Source organism: Girardinichthys multiradiatus, chromosome 9 (assembly GCF_021462225.1).
Source record: "Girardinichthys multiradiatus isolate DD_20200921_A chromosome 9, DD_fGirMul_XY1, whole genome shotgun sequence".
Classification (NCBI taxonomy): domain Eukaryota; kingdom Metazoa; phylum Chordata; class Actinopteri; order Cyprinodontiformes; family Goodeidae; genus Girardinichthys; species Girardinichthys multiradiatus.
In genome coordinates this window covers 30,406,858-30,430,064 of record NC_061802.1, presented here as the reverse complement: position 1 = coordinate 30,430,064, position 23,207 = coordinate 30,406,858, and the positions used below count along the sequence as shown (strand labels likewise).

Here is a 23,207-nt window from a genome sequence, read left to right as displayed (position 1 = left end):
GATAAAAAACACCATCAGTTTAAGCTCGCTGGCAGAGGGTTGATTTGTGTCGCTGGAAGGCATTTAATTTAAGTAAACCACTACTTCTCTCCCCCTCTCAGTCAGTCGCTTTCACATCCTAGATAATGCCTGACGTCTGGAGCACTTCACCCGCTCTGCTCCTTTGGAGATTTAGTTTCATCCATGTAAATGGCATATCTCCCCTTCTCACCCGAGATCTTTAGCCACTCCTCTTCTCTCATGTGTCTTACTCAAAGGTTTTAGATGTGTCATAGTGGTGTGATGTTTGATGCCACATTAATCTGGCTGCATTCAAAGCTGACTAGACAGTTCCACCAGAGAGGATGTCTTAATCCCTGAGTTGTAGTGGCCATTATCTCCTTGCACATCTTAGCATGGAGATAGAGAAGCTCTGGGAGCACAAAGAAGTAGCGTCAGTACAAGAAACCAGCCTAACTGTTAGCCGTAGACTGCAAGATTTTTAAAATTTGTTGTCTATTGTACTGATTTATTTAATTTATTTTTGTATTTGTTTACAGAATCCACAGTTGTGTTGCAATGGCAGCAGGGGTCTCTCGCTCCTTGATCCTGATGTGTTGGTTCCTCCGAACAGCCAGCCTGGCATTCCCAGAGGAACCCGGACCCCTGAACTTCATCCCCACTGAAGGTAATGACCTCCTGACTTTTCTGCCTTGTAGCCTCTTATTCCCTTGTGTGTGCTCTCTCACAAGACTCAAAGTGGGAAGTTCTGGGCTGCAGCCAAACACACGTGGTGATGAATTGAGGAGGTAGGGGTATGAAGAAGGGTTGCAGTGTAGGTCATGGAGGTCACACAGGCTCTCACACGAAGGGTGTTGACTGGTATCCAGGTCAGTTTGGTTTGGGGCCACTTTCAGAACTGGGACCATGCATGTAAGAAGGGACACTCACATTCATGACTTCCTCTCGCCAACATGCTTAGACCCCCAAGAGATGCAGCTCCTCCAGCGCTCAGACTCTCCGTCTCCACATCAGCTTGGCAGTCTCCACCTCTGACCAGACTTTGATTGATTACAGTTCAATAATAGTGACTGATGGTTTCCCAACCAAGTCCAGACCCTTCCCAAGCATCAATACAAAGCTGACATTGTCAGGCTGCTGAGCTCCACAGTGGATCAGCTGAATTACAGTGGGCAGCTTTCACCAAGAGCACTTAAGAGTCTGAACAAAACAGTCACAGAGAAACATACATAGCATACAAAAGAATAACAATTTAATTGAAAAATAAAATCTAATAATTTTGATAAAAAGATTTGGAACCAAAATGTCCAACATAATCAAATTGCAATTCATCTGAAACAAAAAATCAACAATGATTATGACAGTAACAAAAGTGTTATATGTAAAATTAATTAATTAATTTTAATTTATTTTTATTTTTATAGATAGACTAAACAAAAATAGATAATTTTTGTGGAGTAACATGAGCTTAACTTATTGATATTAGTTGGTTAATAGGTCAAACTATCTGCTCACATTGCGTTACTTTATTAATGTTAGTGCTCCTTTAGCTTCCAAAACCATGAAGGGTTGTGTTTTTTTGCTCATAAATATTTTCAAACAGCCTAAATTGTTATAATTTTTTTTGCTGTTTTTAAACTTACTTTAAACTTCAGTGTACTTTGGAAATTATCCCATACTTCACATAAAAGAAGTACAGAGTATGTTAAATTACTGCATGTTACATTAGTTTACTGTAGTTTGTAACAGAGACAATCTGGAATTAGTTAAAAGTTGTAGAAAGTATTTTAATCAAAAGTGTATGTGAAGCTGCGGCTCAGTTTCACCTGCAAGACAATGTGGTCCTTTATGTTTTGTAAAGAAACATATTAAGTAATAAAAGTAACATTTGAGAATATATGTTGTAAGGATTCTTCCTTTTAAAAAAGGCACTTGCTTTTACATAAAAAACCTTTTTGACAAAGTGCTACTGTTGCATTTGCTGACCAGAGGACTTTCTGAACTCAACTGGAACATGAGAAACTGAGAAATTCAGCCAACATCATTCAAACCTAAAAAATCTTGCACATTTCTCAAAATTCAGCCTTTTATGTATGCATTTGTAGTTTATTTGTCTTGATCCAATGAAGCATTGTAAGTGCATTAGAAACACTTAAAGGGCTCATGACATTGAATTTTTATGATAAATCCAATTACATTAATGGAAAGGAAACATTATTAAAATATTTCAAAAAGTAAATTAATGCTGCTGTAATGAAGAATGGTTTAGATATAGGGTCATAAATTTCACTGAAAAGACATGTCCAGACTACTCCTTTGCATTCTTTTATGACATCAAAGGGGATCCCCAACTGCTGCTACAATGGCTGACAACACAGACAGCAACGAAGAATCTAATATCTCTTTAGAAATGTTTCAGTCACTATTAGAGAGAGTCGCAGCAGAGTCAGGAGAAGAAAGTCAGCTTTTGTCAGATGGCAGAGCACAATTGCTGCAGTGTGCAGACGGCCATCTAAATCGACCAGTCTATTGTTGCTGGATGCCGAGGCACGGCTGGAATCAATCAGCAGGAATCATAGCACAACACCAGAAAACAAGCAACAACAGAACGAGGAACAGGAACGAGCACAACATCCGCTTTTCAAAATAATTCACTAGATCTCGCTATATTAATAAATACACTCATATATCTATATACCTCTATATATTAGTAGTTGTTTACATGAGATCAATTAGATCAGTTACTGGGCTCCATTAACCGAGGTATTCTAAAACGAACAATTAAACATGAAATGCACCAAACTAAGCAACAAATATAGCTTCGCTGCACCCAGTGAACTCACCCATTGTACAGGGTGAGCCATTTATATGGATGCACCTTAATAAAATGGGAATGGTTGGTCATATCAACTTCCTGTTTGTGGCACATTAGTATATGTGAGGGGGGAAACTTTTCAAGATGGGTGGTGGCCATGGTGGCCATTTTGAAGTTGGCCATTTTGAATCCAACTTTTGTTTTTTCAATAGGAAGAGGGTCATGTGACACGTCAAACAAATTGGGAATTTCACAAGAAAAACAATGGTGTGCTTGGTTTTAACATAACTTTATTCTTTCATGAGTTATTTACAAGTTTCTGACCACTTATAAAATGTGTTCAATGTGCTGCCCATTGTGTTGGATTGTCAATGCAACCCTCTTCTCCCACTCTTCACACACTGATAGCAACACCGCAGGAGAAATGCTAGCACAGGCTTCCAGTATCTGTAGTCTCAGGTGCTGCACATCTCGTATCTTCACAGCATAGACAATTGCCTTCAGATGACCCCAAAGATAAAAGTCTAAGGGGGTCAGATTGGGAGACCTTGGGGGTCATTCAACTGGCCCACGATGACCAATTCACTTTCCAGGAAACTGTTCATCTAGGAATGCTCGGACCTGACACCCATAATGCTGTAGATTTGTTGGCTGCACATCCGTGATGTGAACCTCCTGTTTCACCACATTCAAAGGCGCTCTGTTAAAATGAGATCTGCTGATTGTTGAGGCAATCGGAGTCCATTAAACTTATTGTCCTGTTTTAAGAAATCAGTTTGAGATTAATTGAGCATTTTGACTTGGTGCTTTATCCTGCTGAAGCAGCCATCAGGAGATGGGTACACTGTGGTCATAATGGGGTGGACATGGTTGGCAACAAAACTGAGGTAGGCAGTTGTGTTTTAAAGTTACTGAATTGCAGCTGAATTTGAGATTAGGCAACATTTTTACAATCTGTTACTGTCCAGTTTTGGTGAGCTTGTGGGAATTGTAGCCACAGTTTCCTGTTTTTAGTTGAAAAGAGCAGCACTTCATACAATTGGTTATTTGAGCTACTATTGCCCATTCTCTTTTCTCTTTCCTTTTCTTCTATTTTCTGTAAAACAGTGAGATGTTTGTGTGTAAAAATCGCAGCAGATCAGCAGTTTCTGAAATACTCAGACAAGGACGTCTGGCACCAACAACCATCCTATGTTAACAGTCACAATTCCCTTTCTTTCCAATTCTGATGCTCGGTTTGAAATTTAGCAAACCTCACCTCATCTGGATGCTTAACGGATTCAGTTTGTGTTGACAAACTAGTGTACCTAACAAATTGGATATATATATATATATATATCTATATATATATAGATATATATATAGATACGTATTTACAGTTGACATGTAAATGTAGATATGGATACTCTTTTTATATCAGAAACAGTGATCTTAAACCTCTCATACCAGTGATAGTTGCCTTTTTTGTGATAAGCAATTTTGGTAAACAACTTTAGAAAAAGGATGAAGTAAGACAAAATACAAAGGTTGACAAGATCCAGAAAGATGAGCTGGGTATAGAGAAGGATATAAAAAAGTAATGATGGTAGAGCTGGGAAATGATGAAAGGATATCAGATAAAAACTTTCTCTGTGCATCTAACGTGAAGGTCAAAGCAGATAGCTATACAGATTCTCATCTGCAATCCAACCTATTTGAATTTAGGCTTTCTATATTCACTCTCTTTTCTCTATGTATTCTTGGACATCCTTTATTCCTTGCTCTCAATGTGAAGTGACTTTTTTCTTCATCACAAAGAATACAATGTCCTCTGAAATACTGGAGATGTTGATGTTTGCATGTCTGAAGCTAGTGAATGCAAGGACACAATGTTTCTATATTATGCTGAATATCTGTTACAAATTCCAAACTGTCAAACAAATCCCTGTTTTGTTCTATTTTATTTGACAAAGAAAAATGCCAGTTTGACATCAGTTGTTGTGTGTTACTCCCTGTTGTTGACCAACAGTGGTGAGAAGATACCCCGTGTTTCTGGGTCGACCACACCGAACATGGCTTAGACAAGAGCCTCTGCACATCCAGAGGATCATCCAGGTCAACCGGACGCTCTACATCGGTGCCAGGTACAAGAAATACACACACAGTACTATGTATCCCAGATCCATGTACAGTTATACTAATAAACTCTGGACCACTGACATACAATGATGTGCCTTTAAAATGTTCTTATACTCCTTAAACCTTGTTACATTTCCACACAGGTTACAACCTCAACATTTTATTTATTTCTCGGGGATTTTATGTGATAGTACATTAGCAAGTTTCTAAATTGTTTTACAAATGAAAATTCAGAAAAGTGTGGGTGCTTTGATCTAAACCATTACTCTGTAGTTCTGGCTGCTTTTATGTCAATTTAGATTCATGTTCTTGCCAGAACTGCTCAATTGTTTTTGCTGATTTTCTTTTTGGATTGCCCTATGTTTAGCTTTATTTGTTTATGGTTTATTTTTCTCATAAACCATTACCAGATTCTCTGTCCCTGCTTTAGAAAAAACATTCCCACATTATGATTCTGCCACCTCTGACTTTCACCATGGGCATTCGTGTGCGGGGCTTTGTTCAGTTTAAGTTTTACGGCACACACAGGTATAGTCATGGAGGTCAAAAAGTTAAGTTTTTGGTCTTATATGACCCATCTTCCACATGTTTGTGGTGCTGACTAAATGTCTTGTGGCAATCTGCAAACAAGACTTTTTATAGCTTTCTTTGAACAACAGCTTTTTCCTGTTCCTCTGTAAAGGCAGGGTTGTGGAGAGCATGGCTTGTTGTTATGTCAACAGATATTCCCACCTGTGGCTGTGGATCACTGCTGATCCTCCAGAGATGCTATGGGCCTTTTGGGTGCATCTCTGATTTATTTTCTCCTTACCTGGTCTCCTTACATTCTTATCAGTTGTTTTATTTTCATCTTAATTTATGTACTATATGTTTTGAATCTGGTATGATTTAGTCTTTTATGTAAATCACTTTGAGATAATCTTGTGTTGAAAGGTGCTATATAAATGAAGATTGTTTTTTATTTTTTTATGGGTATCAGAGTAAAGGAGGTTAAAAACAAAATGAACTCCACACTTTTAAGATTTGTATTGTAAAATATTTTAAAACAATTTATAATTGTTCCTCCTCTTCCCACTTATGTTCTAGTTCGTATTGGTCTATCACATACAATTTCAATAAAATACATCAAAGTTCGTTGTTTTACAGTCACAAAACGTGGAAAGGTTCATAGGGTGCCTAGACATTATGGTAGATGTAGTTCAAATATATAATTCCTTATATTGATAGCAGAACATTTTAATGGCTATATCAAGTTTTAATACCACTTTGTTGCTTTTTATTCCTCAGTGTCATTAAACATTACTGGGTGAATCAAACTCTTCTTGCCAACTAAAATGGCTAGAAGAATATATCTTTCATATGAAAGATATATTCACTGCTACATCTAATACTCAGTTACAACTCTACAGAGCATTTGGGTTATTCTGTCATAAGATCACAAAACAAAACCATTATTTTTCTGAAGGAGCACAGCTTGTGGGGGCACGGATGCATGAGGTTTCAACCCTGCTGAGCCAAAAGACCTCCTTCGTCCCACCTTGTCAAACAGTGGCAAAGTGTGAAGAACATGCAGGGTTTTGAAAGGTTGTATTTTACCTCAAATTGTCATCTTTTCCTGACCCCAAGCGTGTTATTTTCAGTGTATACCAGTGTTTCTGCAGCAAGATATTAGTAACTGAGAATAAAAGAGAAAATCAGGTGATATAAATCAAAAACACACTGGTCTTATGGAGAAGTTGGGTAACACTGGAACTGCTGTATGCAATGCAACTTAATGTAAGTGGGTAAAAATAATAAACACATGAACTTGCAGAATCAGGTCTGCATTTGAACTATATGTAAAACTGCATCAGAAAAGAAAGTTAGTGGTTGCTTCACTATCCCTCGGTCCCATGGTTCTTAAAGTCACAGCTGTCGTCAGACTCCTCTCACTTCCAACAAGAGTAATAGAAACCTTGCAACTTTTAAATGTTAAAATAGGTGTTAGGAGCCAACTAACCTTTAACACGTCTCATAATCTGTCGTAGTCTGTCCAGAATAATTGGTGCAGTCATTTTTGAAAGGACATGTGTCCCAATTCGCAAGCACCACTCATTTATAAGGAATCTGGCCTAGTAGGAGCCTCTGAGGGCAGGTTTGTTGGCCAAGAAATGGCAGGTCAAGTATGTTCTTGTTTTGTCTCAGTGGAATGATGTTCTCCACATGTGTGTAAGCCTGGGGAATGTGCACAGACCGCAACCATGGTGGTCAAGACAGCAAGCAAAGGACAAATGGCTCATTGTTGTTTAAACTGTAGCGTTACATCTTCAATTTCTGAGACAACATTCATTAGCTTGTTTAAATGTAAATGGAAAAATGACTGTAAAATCCAAATCAGGAACAGATTTTCCTAGAAGAGTAGTTGTTGTTTTCCAACATGAGACAACACTGTGGTTGAGGAAATGACCCCGTCCCTGGCCCCCAGCTGGTCCCACCTCGCTTCTCTAACATGGTAGTAAATTTATCAAACTATGTAACATGGTTGCAGACGTTCTGTCTGCACTGAGATGGTCCACAAACTAACACACGCATATTTTCAAACACACTGCTAATAAAACTGTCCGAGACAACCAAAGCTACTGCCGTCTGTAGGTCTGCACTAAAACATAACCAGAGCCATGAACTGTGTTACAAAATGTTCATTGTAATTTACTGCTGTAAAGTTTTTTACTAAGTAGGTAATGGGATATGAATGTCTCAACCATGCTCATGATAGTAAAATACTCTAATGCCTCAGCATCAATTAATGTGAGACAGAGGGGAAAAGTCTAGTACTGTGAAAAAATATTTGCTAGGTTACAGATTTATTCTGTTTTTGCATTATTGTCACTACTACTCCAAAGTCTTCATTTTTTTTATTTTAGCCATTCAGAGGTGGACTTGCTGGTGTTCTTCAGATCATTGTCCTGTTGCATACAAGTGCAATTCCTGCAAGTGCACTTAAACTTTAGGTCACACCAGACGGGTCCTGAAGCTGGAAAGCTGGGAGGGCCCTGGATCATCATACTACCACCACCACCATGGTGGACTGCATGTATGATATTGGTTTTCTAATGAAATGCAATCATTATGGGGATCATCAAGATGTTTTTTGTCTTTTGCATATGTGACATGTTCTTTTTGGACAGAACTTTGCTGTTCGGGGTTCTTGTGTGACCTCCTGGATGAGTCTCCTCTGAGCCCTTGGAGTAACTTTGGCCAATCCTGGGAAGGATAATTGCTTTCATTCTGGTTCACAGGAGACCTGCAGCCCTAGAAGTTGCTCTATAACCCATTACAGACAGTTAGATGTCAATGACATCAGTCTTGGCATATGCTTGGATTAGTACATTATGTAAACCTTTTTGAGTTGTTTTTTTGTCTACTTGATGATGTCTGACAGGTTCTATTTAATTGATTTCATCATTCTACAGGTATGAAAATATGAAGAACGAGAGAAAATCATGAGCTTATTTAAACATTTTTTTTTCATTTAAGCTTGAAAGAACCATCAGCATGTGTAAGCCAAGTCAGCAACAGAGTTTTAAAATGTACAATAAATAACTAAGTACCTGTGGTGGCAGGGTATAGCTACCAGAAGCTCCCACGGAGTGCAGAGCCTGATAAGACTTCCCAATCATCCCTGAATCCTGTCACCATTAGCATAGCTGCTCCTGAGACTGCAAGCGGAGCTAAACCCCTGCTGCAAGCACCTACTGAGAGAAGCTATCCCTCCCAGCTCTATTTCCAGCCCTTCTAAATGAAATTAAACTATGTATTTGCCTGCTGCCAGGTGGGAGTAAGCACCTTGCTGCGTTAAGCCCTGTTTCATTGCTGTAAAGATGAGCAGCTGTGGCTGCTGCGGGCATCAGCACTCACTCAGATCTGAAAGGCTAATCCATGCAAATATTAACCAGTTTAAGAGTGTTTGTATTTGACAATATGAAAGGACAAAGCCAATTCTTGTTCCAGTTGTGTGACGATTTTTAACTCTGTGTGAGTCTGCTTGAGCTGCTGTCTTACTGCCAGGTTGGAGGTCAGTTATTAGCCCACAGATGCTGACCTCAGATGTCAACAGGGGTTCTGCTCTGGTCACAGTCAGGTCAAATGCTTTATGGCAGACAGCTATAATGAAACTTGGTTGATATAAACACTGGAAAGCTGGGAGGTCCCAGCTGCCAGTCTGATGGGGCTGAAAGACTAGGCTTTAAATGCAGACAGGAGTGTGTTTGAAAGACAGACTCATGCAGGTGATATGAGAACACCCAGAGTTTATGATATTGAATATTACCAAGATTGGTGTCTTGTATGTTAAAAGCTTCTTTAACATGTGGCATCACAATCAGTGCTGACATTTAGGATTATTTGCTACAGTTTGAAATAAAATGTTTTATTTGAAAGTCTTTAAGTTCTGCCAATACAACAACTCCGACAACAAAATCAGCAGCAATAATTATAGTCTTTAGTAACTTTATCATTGTATTTTGAGGAAGTATGAGGAGCTCCCTGCAAGGATTAAGCACGTGACAATGGATAGAGAGAGCATTTGTTTTTATTAATATAGCCCATTATCTCTGTTTATTTTGTTATTCCAAAGCTTGTTTAGTTGTCATACTGCAGGAAAGGTTGCGGTACAGTTCTCCTAAAACAAGCCCTTGCAGTCTTGATCATGGGCAATACAGTTCATGTTTTGTTTTCTTAGGTTTGAGTACTCAACCCTCTCATGTACTGTTTAGTCTTACTATATGTGTTATATTATAGTGTATTGTTTTTTTATTAGTTGTTATAAGACTAAGCTGTCAATGGCCTCTCTGAAAACAAGATTTTTTAACAAACATGTAGTTCAGAGCCAGAAATTGAAAGATCTTCCCTCAGCTATCGTAATTTTTAAAAACAACACAGATACTTCGCTCTTTTAGACATTTGGAGTTATCCTAAAACAATCTAACACAGATTTAAACCGTCCTTGTTCAATCCATTAGAGCAACTTCTTCTCCAGTGCACTAGATTATTTCTGTGAAGCTCACACTGAACCGGAGTGCAGCAGCTTGTAAGAAAGACAGGAGAACCTAAGAGAAAAATGTGAGGCTTTAGAGGTCTTGACCCTAACTATGCCTTTTTCTGGCTGAACTATATAAGAAGAAGGTTCATGAGGTGGTCAAGTAAAAATTTAGGAAATGTTCACAGTTTATCTGGAACAAATGTTGACTTTGTAATACCAAGGTCAGAGGGGTGGAAGCCATTTATATTGTAGGAGAGGTTATGAGAACACACATATTATGAATACAAAAACAAGGTCTGACAGAATGAAATATGAGACTTGATTTAAAATTTCAGAGAAACTTAACTAATGAGGATGAGAGGAGTCATGGGTTAATACAGTGCCTGTTTGTGTGTGGTGGGGGTGCAGTTCCTACCTGGGTTTAGCCAAACATCTGGTTAGAAGGGTCCAAACACAAAAATTCTCAGTTGATCAACTAGAGGGTCATAAGGAACTACTGCACTTGTGAAGGTAATGCCAGTTTTTACTCGTCTTAGCTCATGATCATTTCAAGAAGCATCACACATGATTTTTACAGACGGAGTGACAAACAGATGAATTATCTTTGGGATGAGTAGAAGACTTTATCCAGTGCTCTGATTTACCCATCAATAAACAAAAAATCGAGTGAAGCTATGTTATAGCAAATGCATGCTGTAGTCAAAGGTGAAGGTGGTCCAATAAAATACACAAATTGTCTCTACTGAGAAGGAAATTATCGTGCAGTATTTAAGTAGCAGCTAAGCTAAGTAGAGCTGGTTTAATTTTCTTGAAGGTTAAAATAAGGAGTTCAGTGCTTGTCTTATAATGTCCTTTAGCACAGGAAACACTGAACCATCCACTGGAAAAGGTAGGAGATGATTTTCTCCTACAAATTATTTCTGCCACATCTTTCAAATGAATGCACACAGTCCTGCTAATCGGGATTCGTGTAAAAAAATTACTATAGGATTTTGGGGCTAAGCACCTACTAAGCTATGTGAATCCCTGCCAACATAATGAAGAAATATGCTTTTAATATCTCATTTTGCTCATATAACCTCTTTCAGAAATATACTTTATATCACTATTATATAGTAGTATCGAATTTTATTTTAAATCTTCTGTGATACAACATAATGAGAACAGCCACACTTATCTAAATGTTTTTTGTTCAAGTTTAGCCATATGTGGTCAGATTGTCATTTCAGTGTTTTTATCTCTTCTCTTTCCTTACAAAATTTGTCCAGACTTCTTTTCATAAGTACGTGACATTTTCACATGAGTTTAAAAGAAAACAATTTAATAAAGATAAGACAAATTGTTTCTCCATTCTATTCTACTATTTAACTAGACCCAGAGTGAGTGACAGAGGTTTTTTTTTTGGCCAGGCAGCATATAAAACAATTGAAGGGCTCTTTGAGGGTGGATCTGTATTTTATAATTTGTTTCATGTATCGCTTTTTACTATTATGTATTTCTTTAACAAGTTTTAAAAAAATCATCTCAATAGTTTCTGCTCAATCTCACAGACTTACACATTCATGATATTGCTAAAAGTATTTGTCTATCTACATTTACATGTACATGAACTTTGATGACATCCTATTCTTAATCGATAAGGTCCAATTTGTTGATGGACCACCGTTAAATAGCAATAGCAACTTTAGCCATTCTGTAAACATCTTCCACAGGGTTCAAGAGTGTGTTCATAATTAGATGAGAAAACCAGAATTGCAGCCTGCGCACTAATTCATCCCAAAGGTGTTCAAGAAGATTTAGGTCAGGACTCTATGCAGGCCAGTCAAGTTTCTCCACAACAACGACTGTAGCACAGGAATTTATTGATTTGGTGGTGTGACCCAATACTTTTGGAAATATAGTTTATGCGTTCACACACCTCCACTGACTACTTCAGGGGTTAGATTATAAAACATGTCTGTACTTGGTTGTAATTTTTAATCTTCATTTTTTAACGTTTACAAACAAACATGCATTCTCAAAGTGTTGCGTGACTTTAACGATTTCGGATAGAAATGAAGACAAGAATTTAAAGAAATATCCCTGCTCATCATTATTATAAGCTTTATTCACTGTATTAATGCTGATGCAATGCTGAGGCAACCTTGAAGAGATTAGCCCGACTCTACTCCACACTAATTTGAAACTTTGACCTGTTAAGCTGGGGGTGCACTAAGCCAGTGCTTCTTCACCCCTGAGCTCTGCAAGGCTGACTAAGGGTGGTAATCTTCTAACAGAACAACAGGAAATGAAGATAAATTATTCAGGAGAAGAGTAGTCAGATGGTACCTGCAGTCTCATTAGACACTCACTCCTAAAGTTCTCTCTTTTAATAAAATCAGCAGCAAATCCACACATTCTCTGGACACAGGCTCTCAATTTTTAAGAGGACTAGCATAGGCAGGCACTTATACACAAAGATAACCTCCCCATCTGTAAGAGAAAAGGTGAAACCAAGAGCAAAAATGCAGTACAGATCAGAGACGGAGCTGGATGAGGGATGGGATCGATACCACAGCACTGACATGGCTATCGGAGATTTACAGATAAGGCCATTCAGAACGTGGCCCTATGCTCAGCTGAAGCCCACACTTCGGATTCATCCCAACAGATAAGAAGGCCTTAATCAATATGCAAACGACAGCTGTTATCTGCCCAGCATAACTCTTGTTCAGTTGGCATTTTTCACAGGAACATCCAAGGTTGCAACGCAATTATCTCCGGATTAAAAGTGCAATAAAGCGGTGTTTGGAGTTTTATGAATTTATTCATGGAGTTGGGTTTTTGGGCCACGTGTAGGCAGCATGTGAAGGTGGGAAAGCTTCAGTGTAACCACTTGATTAAATCATTCATTAATTCAATTACAGGCTTTTCAGTATGACTGATAAGCCTGCATTGGGAGGCTGAGCAGAAAATTCAAGGCAGTGAGTCAAGTTTAATGATCAGAGGCGAAAGTTGAGAGGCGAATATGAGACTTTCTAACTTAGTCTGGTATCATGTCTCATATGATTGCAGACCAGTGGAAGACCTTGTAAAACCCTGATCTAAATGTTTGTTTGATGAGTTGAATTTAGTGAATAAATGTATCTGATTTGTGGGCTTTGCTAGGGCAGAAATCTAAAACTTTAGAAGTATTCTCTCTTTACGTTTTAATGCAAGAATATTCATAGGACCTGAACCTTTTCACATTTTGTCACATTACAATCATTAACGTCATAGCACAGACTTGTACAGAGGATGAAAAAGGGAATAACAGGTTGAGTGTACTCAGGGCAAAGTGTGTGTGTGGGGGGCGGGGTCCTGCTTTGAGTTTTTATTAAATGTGTCATTTGGAATTATTCCAAAACTATCGAGATACTGAGCTTGCAATAATATACATTTTTTACTCCTGCATAGGCAGTATGAATGTTTAATTGTCTACTTAATGCAGTCTTGCCTTCTTTGAAGCTGTGGATAAAGCTGCACTCACCTTCTCTCTCTTTGTCTTTCTGTACAGGGATGATCTTTTCCGGGTGGAGTTAGACAACAGTGCAGGGGATGAGATGTTTTACAGCAAAGTATGTCCTTTAGACAGACAAATGTAGCATGTACAACCTCTGTAAACATGTCATTTTATGTCTGATGAGACCTGCATCTGTAGCTTACGAGCTGGGATAATTTGTGTCTCTTTTCATGTACAGAAAAGAACATGGGAGTCGAACAAAAATGACATCAGGATCTGCAGGATGAAGGGCAAACATGAGGTAAGATGTTGTTTTTCATGTAGTTCGTCTTATATTTATTCATTTTAGTGCCACAAAGAGACTTTTTAGTCAGATGTTTACAAATCTAACAGTTACTACATCACATCAGTGTCCAGTCAACCTTAAGCTTAGTTTTGTTTTTTGTTTCCTATAAGATTTGCAATAAGCTATCTGATCTAAGACTGAGTCCATCAGTTGTTCTTTTCCTTAAACTTGCAAATAGGCCACTATGATATTTTCACATCATAAAAACCTTAAGCAAATATTTCACAGTTCCACAGTATGGAAGTTTTTTAAACAAAAAAACAGCGGATAATCCTGCTGCTGTTCAAATAAAAACATTTAGTTATTATAACGTTATCTACATCATGTATTTATGGTAGGTTTATAGTAAGTGTGGTTATTGTGAAGAATATTATGCCTTTATGCCATTCTGCTCCTTAGAGAGTAATAAGCTGTACAGCAATGTGGTACTAGCTGGCTAATTGTTGAGGCTATCTGTCTGAGTGGCCCTGCATACCACTGTAAGCTTCCCAACTATAGTTTTTAAACAGTGCTAACTTGATCAAAGTGAGGGGCGGCACTTTTTTAGTTTCCACATCATAACTGTCCTGGCTTTTCAAGACCATAAATATTTGTATAATTTGTTTTCCTTGTAAGTGAGGGAGGGAAGAAGCCTTGTTTCAGTCTTCTGACTGTCTGTATGCTGCAACAAGTGGCAGAGGAGCGTGCTGCATTACCATATATTCTGATCATGCCAACACTTTCTTTGACGTCTCATTAAAAGCACTCTTTAATGGTGGATCTGCTACAAAGACTAATTATTTTTGTTTAAAAGACAATGGAACATCATATATGTATTGCTTTTTACTATTATGTACCTCTTTAACAAGTTTAAAAAATATTTTTCGTTTCTGCACAATCATACTGTAGAAACAGCATAATAGAACATTTTAACATTTTTAAAATCCTAACATTTTTAAATCTTGGCATACCTGGAATATGTCTGCTTCATAATTTGATTTCTGTAATGAAACTCAATCTTTCCAGATGATGCTGCGCTGCTAAATGAAAACATCTGTTCTGGTTGATTTAATGACATGCTTCATGCTAAAGGCAATCCTGCAAATGTAGAACTGATTACTAGTGCTTATTATAAGAACTATAAACTAAGGGGTCTGTTTAAATAAAACTAATAATGATGAAAAACTGATGTTTAAATATTAGCATTTTGGAGAAACTGGCAACCATTTAATTTTTTCATTTTCTTTAATTTGGCTTGCTGTTATACCACTCAGCAAGCTGCTGCATTGTTGATTATTGTCTTTGTCCTGAAATATATAAAAGTTTCCTAGCACAACATCAGTTTTTATTGGTTTTGTTAGTTTTGTAAGTTGGTAAAAACTCCAACATGCATCATCTATACTAGAAAACAGTTTTGAGTATGTAAACTGTTCTTTGGAAGCCATGTGTCCTATGAACCAGTCACACACACACACAGGAAAGAAATAGCAAAACATTTTCTCCCTGCTTAAAACTTGTCCCTGCATCACGGGTTAACAGCACGATCTGTGTCCTGACTAAATGTATGTGGGTGTCAAAAAACCAGTGTGGCAAGGAAGACGCAGGGTGATATGTCCCGACAGCGGCCAGCAGCCCACGCCTTGCCTGAATACCCATTTTCCGAGCTGCTGTCTGCCACACATAAGCAGCACATATTAGGCATATGTGTGTGAGTGTTTTTAAGCAGTGGTTGATGGATGTGGTTGGAGGGGGCCATATGAGCTGTGTCCCCCTCAGGCACAGAAAAAAATGACTTATTTACCACAGGGAGAGAACACCTGACATTAAACCTGTATGAGACAGTGCCAGACAGAGGCACAATGGAGGATCGAGGGACTGAGACAAAAAAGCTGAGGCTCTGAAAAGGGAGGAGGCGGGGAGTGTGGTGAGTCCCTGCAGGCCGACCCTGAGGAGGGCTGTGGGGCTGACGGAGATATGAAAGGTCTTCTTGCCCCTAATGACTGTGCTGTCTGCTAATGCCGTGAGTCAGACAGCAACGTGAGGGAGATAAGAACACTGCCAGGTCCTTTCAGTCGGCTCTCTGAGGACTCAGATGCTTTTCAATGGAGACCCATGCCCATAGAAATGCATACAGATTTATGTAGACCTTTAGTTACTTTAAGGTCAAGATTTTTTGCCATTTTCTGCATGAACTCTTCTTATTCTAAACACTTCTTACACTTGGTAAAATAGTGCAGAAATATTCACATTTAAAAGCACAATTAAAACAGAAAAAATGTTTGGACATATTTTTTGAAAACATGTTCAAGGTTCAATTGCTGACCAGCTTTGTACTGGTCAGCAATTAAAACTATTATATGGAATTTGAAAGATTTACTTTTGGTAATGAGCTCTAAATGTCTGAGGTTGGACACCCTAATCTTAGGCTCCCTCCACGTATTCTCTATTAAATTCAAGTCAGGACTACCTTCTATCTGGCTACCTTCCAGTTAGAGGAAACATTTTGGTCAAAGATTCTCTGAACTTGGATCTATTTAAGCCCCTGGTATCCCTCAACCTTTTGTTATTTATATTCATGATGTTGCATGGAGTCACTGTGTCTTTCCCTGCTGCATTATTGTCAGGCTTTTGTCCTCCACCGCAATGTCTGGTTGGTTAGCGATCATCTGGAGCTGGAGGTCCCACAGGATGTTAGCCCTGTAATTTCCAAGCATCCTTGGTGGTGCCTCCCACTTGGACTGTAGGACTTTTAGTCTATACTAAACAGATGTTCATGAACTCTGTTTCAGCCTCTTTGTCATGGCATTCCATATTCAGTTTGCCTGCCAGCATCTTACAAGCAGCTATTATCTGCTGGACCTGTCTCAGGGGCATCTTTGCACAGTCAGCAACTGTTGCTTCTGTTGCTCAGTGCCCGTCTTTCAGGGCTACAGTAGTGTCTTTTTCTTAAAATGTTTCTCATGTTAAGCTTTAGGGGTCCTATGTATTTAGTATCAGGGTTTAAACGTGGTATCGCTGTGGAGCTGACGAATAGGGAAAATGCAGCTTCACAACAGAGTGCATGAAAGTTACATTTGTCAACAAAATAGCATGGAACAGTTATACTGTAAACATTCATAAACTGTGAGATATTGCACTCTCTGGTCCCCTGAAAAACTATACAATTGCCAGTTTTCACCATAATATACCTAGTTATATGTGAAACTTACTGAAGTGAAAATGATAAACAGCCTATTCACATACACGACAAAGCAGATGGGAATGGGTGTTGCACTACAGACTGCTAATTCAGATCAACGGGTTACAGATCAATATTGTCCAAGAAATATACAGGAAATATGTAAATATTTACATACAGTGGGAACTCTATGTCTGGAATTTACTTAACATGTACTTTGAATTCAGGACAGGAAAACAGCAATTTATAGGTGAACAATCAACAACTTCTATGTTTTTAAATAGTATTATTCTTGCACAAATGTGTATAGTTTTTACATTATTTTAATGTAAATGTGTACATTTCCTAGAATCTATTCTATTTTATTAAGCAACCTGGGAAGTTCACTGAGAAGCTTTTGCATTGTATTGCATTAAGATGTTCCAGGTATTGTTTACCCTACAAGTTGTTGATCTGTTTATCCTCCTGTTAGAGATAAAACTGATAATTATGTTCATTTAAAACACATGATAGCCATAGTCCAGTTTTAATACATACACAGAAACATTGTGCTTCATGAATATTACTACAGTTATTATAAACAATACCAACAAAGTTCAAATATGTGGACGTTTATCAGTATTTTTTCTTGTGCGTTTGCTTTCTGATATTCTCTCACATTCTGTCCATTCTAAGCAAACTTAAAGAAGATTTTTTTCCCACAATCAACACTGTCATTTTATTTATGCCTTCCTTGTTTTCTCTTCTCCTCTGAAAATAGCTTGTTCTGCTTGGAGGAAGGTTGTGTCAGATGTGATACACTTGCCACCTCAGAATTGGTTTTGTAATTAAATATTTCTGCTTGGCTGATCAGGAAGGACACGGTATTCTGCCTTAATTAGGCCTAAAATTCAATATCTAACGCTTCTGTTTTCCTCTCCTTGTGTTGACCAAAGGATTGCTGCTACAGCCAGCCTCACTTACCATTCTTACAAATCGTTTGTTGCTTTTCGCACTCCCCTTCTTTTGTATCTTTGGCATCTGATTTTCTCTAGCTGTCATATCCTCTCCTTTTTTTCATTCTTTCCTTTCACTCCTTCAAAAGCAAGAAATAATGCAGAATGGCTCCATGCCAACATCGGGCATTTACATGCAAACAAAGTCATGCACTTCTAAAGAGTGGTTGGGGATTGCTATGACCAGCACTTAGCGAGATTGTTTAATCAATATTGCCTTGATAATGCTCTTAGATTTTAAATCGTCCAACTAAAGCACATTTTCTCAGTTTGAGGATAAAAAAAATCAGTTTCTTTGTGTTTTTTTTTGCCTGCTAAATAATGAATATGAACCTGCAAGTGGGCAGACCTTAGTTCATGTAGTGATATTTCATTAAATCAGATAAACTGTATAATTCTTTTGCAGATAAACTGTATAAATTGGCCCTTAAGGGTGCTTTCTTTATGTTACTATGTTATTTTTTTAATTTCTTGTAAATGTGTTTATTTCTGCAATATTTGTCCTAAAACTGCATTTGCGCTGCCCTGTTAGGGTTGAACGGTGGCTACTGCAGTTGAATTTTCTTATTAGTTCAAATGGTACAGCTTATTACATGCTTACGTCACAGCCCCAGCATTCGGGTATAAAACAGTATCACTTAGACACGTCGCCGCAGCGTTCCTTTACTGCCGCAGGCTTTGGGCATCGCTGAGTCAGCACCTTGAGCCAGTAGCTCGAACTGATAAGGTTCAGGTCCCTTCTGTTTTTTGCCAGTTACGATTAACAAACTTAGCAGATGATGGTGTTACAGCTTTGCAAGCGTCTGAGTTAAATGGAGGCAGTCCCGGCTGTACTTAAAGGCCACACCTCAAACTGACTGCTTCCTTGTGCGAGATCATGGAAAAAGAAAAAAGATATCATCCAAGATATCAGGAAGAGAATCGTGGACCTCCATAAGTCTGGTTCATTTTTGGGTACAACTTTGAGATGCCTGACGGTCCCTGATTCATCTGTTCGAGCAAATACATGGAAGTATAAACACCATAAGAAAGTCCAGCTGTCAGTGTTCAGGTGGGAGATGAATGTGGTTTAGGTGGCAAATGTGCACATCAACCACAGAAAAAAATCCAAAGACATTGTACCAGTTGAAGCTGGTAAGAGTGTCATTAAAAACAATGAAACAAGTCCAGTACTGACTGTAGTTTAATGCCTTTTGCATGATTAGAGATGCTATCATTTCAAGACGTTTCATGTTTTTTCTTGAGCAGTTTTGTTTTATTTGCTATATATCCATTGCTACATTTTAGCCTGCCGTAGTCCACGCAAAATTTCTACAACAATGGTTTGTCCATGGTGCAATATTGGCAGTTTTGCAATCAAACTGCTTACAGATCTTTAAAGCTTTTCATGTTTATTTTGTATCCCATTACCTCTGTTAATAAACCTTAAGATATATAAAGGTTTGGAGTTGTCGTCGTTTTTGTTTGTCTGTATACTCTATTAGCTATAGGTAAGGTGAAGATGGCACATCAATATATATACATGCCCTCTGCTTTCATTGCCTTGTTTGTGTTATCTGAGCCGAAAGTTGTTTTGCTCTGTCTTTTTAAAAGATTGCTTTGAAATCCTTGGAAAGCATGTCATTTTCAAGGCAGCTTATATTGATCTAAAATCTCAGCATACTTTCTTGCAGTAACACCACAATTGCAGAAGTTTAAACGAGCTTTGCCAAGGGCAAAGAGAAACCTGGAATACTGATTTATTCTCTGTGATAGTCCATTATAGATGCCTCAAAGTCCAGGGACATCAAAGCCACCTGTAGAGAAAGTTAACAGGAGGCTTCTTCATTATGCAGTAGAGTTAAAATGGTATTTGTGAACATGACTTTCATTGGTAGTGCTGGAGATTTTTTGAAGTAGAAAATCTCTTCACATACTATAGTAACTAAAGAAATCTTATTAATGATGCAATGCTGCCAGCAAAATTAGAGATCCTCAGTGTGTCAATTTTAGATTTGCTCAATGATCTTTACGTATTGAAATTCAACCAGATTACTCAAATTGTTTGACATGTTTTCAGCTGTAGAACGAGAAAAAAGGCCTTCAAGTGTTTATTTGAAGTATTTTTATTACTTCAGTGACTTATTTAGTATTTTTTAAAAGAAATCTCCAAGTGATTTAGCAGTCTTGCTTCTTAATGACTAACTTTCATATTTACTGCTTTTGCAAAAAATTAGGATTGCTTGTTATCCCAACTTGTTAACATCTAAACATTGCAGGCCTAACTTGCAGAAAAAGATGCACCAGAAAGAAACATAAAATACTTTAACTTCACATTAACTGCAGAAAAAAACCAAAATGCTGGTAACTTTAGATTTGAAATTGTACAAAGATGAAAATAGATGTGTAATGGTGCACAAAAGTCAGTCTTTATACTCAGTAAAAGTGAAAAAATTCAAGAACAAAAACAATGTTTGTCTGACAAACATGACATATATATATATATTTTTTTTTAATTTTATTATTATTTTTTTTTACATGTTCATTTATGTTTATCGTTAAGTTCTGAGCTAAATACTTTGATTAAAATACTTTGGAGGTCCGCTTTAGTAAGACAGCTTCTGTTCATCATCGAGAATATTTGCTCACACAGATCTGCTTGTTTTACCTTATTTGACAGTGAATAAAAACATAGAACTGAATATTTAAAGAAAATTTACAAACTAAAAACATTGAACTATTAAAATGCACATTTTAGAACATGAACTAAAGATCAGTGCCATTCTTGTATTCATATTAACTCTACTACTAGCATGGAGGGTAATAGCAGAAGAAAATATCCATTTGGTGGACAATTAAGGATTGAATACAACATTTAGATAGATTGAGGTTATGATGCTAAAAAAAGTCATGTGAAAGCACATTCTAACTCTGGTGCAGCTCGCAATTGGGCTTTGAAGCAAACTAAAGAGATAAAGTGAACCGAAGTGATGCCTTCTGTCTATGATTTATGGACACATGTGTTATCTGAAAACTATTAAATCTTAATTCAGAGTTTGTGAAGCATGTTGTAGCCTCTCCCAGTCTTTTTTGCTGTACTGCTACATTCGGGATAATCTTAAGATAAATATCTAACAATCAATTATTTTCCTAGTAAAAATTAACGTGTCGGATATTTAGAATGGCTTCTTTTTCGTCCCCAGTAAACAATTCATCAATCTCAAACATATGCAAAAACACATGCCATCTCATTTCCATTCATATGTTTTGGGTTTGGAGTTGCACCTACCCACTGATACATTCTTCTTTGTAGTATATATATTGTCAGTAGCTTAACTGCAATTCCAAGTAAGAGAAACTCGTGTTTTAGATATTGCTCATTCAAATGGGAAATAGAGATAAGTGAGTTTTTGGTTTAAATATCACAGCTGCTTGCCATACTGGGCAGCTTCTTGTTATAATTCTGCTGTTGTAAGTTCATGACTTTGCCTGATCACTTTGGTCCACTTTCAAAAGTCTGATGTAAGAGTGACCCAAAATAAAAAAGGTGTAAATTTTTTTTCAGGATTCACTTCCCAAACAATCAGATTCGCCCAGACTATTCTGCTTTGAAAGAACCCTAAAATTCATTGGATCAACACAAAGTTTTAAAAGAGAAAACTACACATAATCTACTCTTAAAACAGCTTTACAGTCAGCCTGTAGCTTGCCGAATATAGTTTTAAGACAGCATCACCTTAAAAAAAGGGATATGAGGCACTGCAGTTTCCACAGCTTGGCTTTTCACACTTTTCATTACCAGAAACATTTCTAAACAGCCTTCTTTCAGCCAACTGAAAGGCAGTGTGCAGCAACAAGTGTGGCAGGGCCAGCAATGCATTGCTTCACATAGTACTCCATATGACCATAGAAAACTGAGATACTCCAGCCATTCCTCTTTTAATCTCGCTTGGGTTCTGACCTGAATGACCCATATAAAAATGTTCAGTATGAGACCAGAGTTTTCGGAGGTTTCTAGAGGCTCTATTGTGTTACAATTTTTTCTTTCTTTATTTTGCCTGAGTTTGTTGCAAACATTTTCTTATACCATCTCAGGAAGGATCTGTGTTTCCACAAGTCAGTTTGGCTAAGCTGATGCCTTTATAAGTCTGGCCGACCCACCTGGAAAACTGTTTTCCTTCACTTATCCCCATATCTCCACTCCTTCCCTGTTCCTCGCTTCTCACTCTTTCCCCTTGCGACTGTTTGTTCGTGGCCTGTGGTCAGTTCAGTCAGAATTACTGTCAAGCCGTGAAAAGGAGTTTCAGAGGTATGTGGATTAGTTTTAACATGCTGACTAAGCACTCGGAATGGCACATTGCTACTAAATTAGTGCCACTGTTAATTTATCCTGCACCCACAGGCATACAAACATAAACTGACGCTGTGTTCTTGCCACAGAGAGTCATTCTGTCTCAGTCAGAATTGTGCATCAGGGATTATTTTTTCTTCAAATGACAGACCTGTCCTTAATGAGCAGAGAAGTGGGTTTCAAAAAGGGCTTTGTGTGCATGTCTATTGTGTATACAGTACGAGTGCATGTGTGTGGGAGAGTCTTGGCTCATAGCAGCTCTTGGGAGAACAGCACTCCCCTCGAACATCAGGGGACCAGCCAGGCATGTAATGGAAACTTTGGAGATTTAGCTGCTTGGTAAAAATGACCCGCCAATGTACTCCCTCAGATGGCTCCTACTGTGCAGGTCATCATGATAACGTTGGGATATTTTATTATATTTCATCACACAACAAAAATGCTAGTGTTACTCCCTCAAGAGTAACACTAGCTTACATTGTAAGCCAAAGATTTTACTGCCATAAACAGTGCTGTAATTTGGTTGCTCTCAAAACAGGAATGCTGATTGCAGCCGGAGGTAAAACATATAAAGATATTTTCTTTCTCATCATTAGAACAAACATTAAGTACAGTCTTTGGTCAGATGACAAGCTGTTTATCATCTAAAAGCAAAAGGTTGAGTTCCAGACAACAGATGAGAAGCAGATGCAAAAGTTGGAGCCTCCTGAGTTTTTTTTAATGGTGTCTCTCTGCTGCAGGTTGTTTGGAGACAATGTGTTGTAGCAACAGAGAATGCATTGTCAGTCCCGGGGTTGTGTGTGCGCCAGCTGCATTTATATCCTCATAAATGCTTTTTGGATGAGCCTATTTTGTGTGTTAGTTAAAGAAAGATGGTGGATGTGTGCTGTTGCTGGGAATTTCACTTACTCAACATCTGCTGAGAAAAAAGGGTGCCTGGATAAC

At 38.0% G+C, this 23,207-nt stretch overlaps 1 protein-coding gene across 3 annotated transcripts in view; it reads left to right on the top strand.

Annotated features, from left to right (window-relative positions):
- Window positions 1-23,207, top strand: part of sema6bb (sema domain, transmembrane domain (TM), and cytoplasmic domain, (semaphorin) 6Bb) — a 223,538-nt gene that overhangs the window by 102,629 nt on the left and 97,702 nt on the right. For all 3 annotated transcript variants that reach the window (XM_047373731.1, XM_047373732.1, XM_047373733.1), the window contains exons 2-5: window positions 540-667; window positions 4,824-4,938; window positions 13,489-13,549; window positions 13,673-13,735. In XM_047373731.1, coding sequence (XP_047229687.1) covers window positions 540-667; window positions 4,824-4,938; window positions 13,489-13,549; window positions 13,673-13,735 — 367 coding nt within the window. The remainder of the gene's footprint in view (window positions 1-539; window positions 668-4,823; window positions 4,939-13,488; window positions 13,550-13,672; window positions 13,736-23,207) is intronic.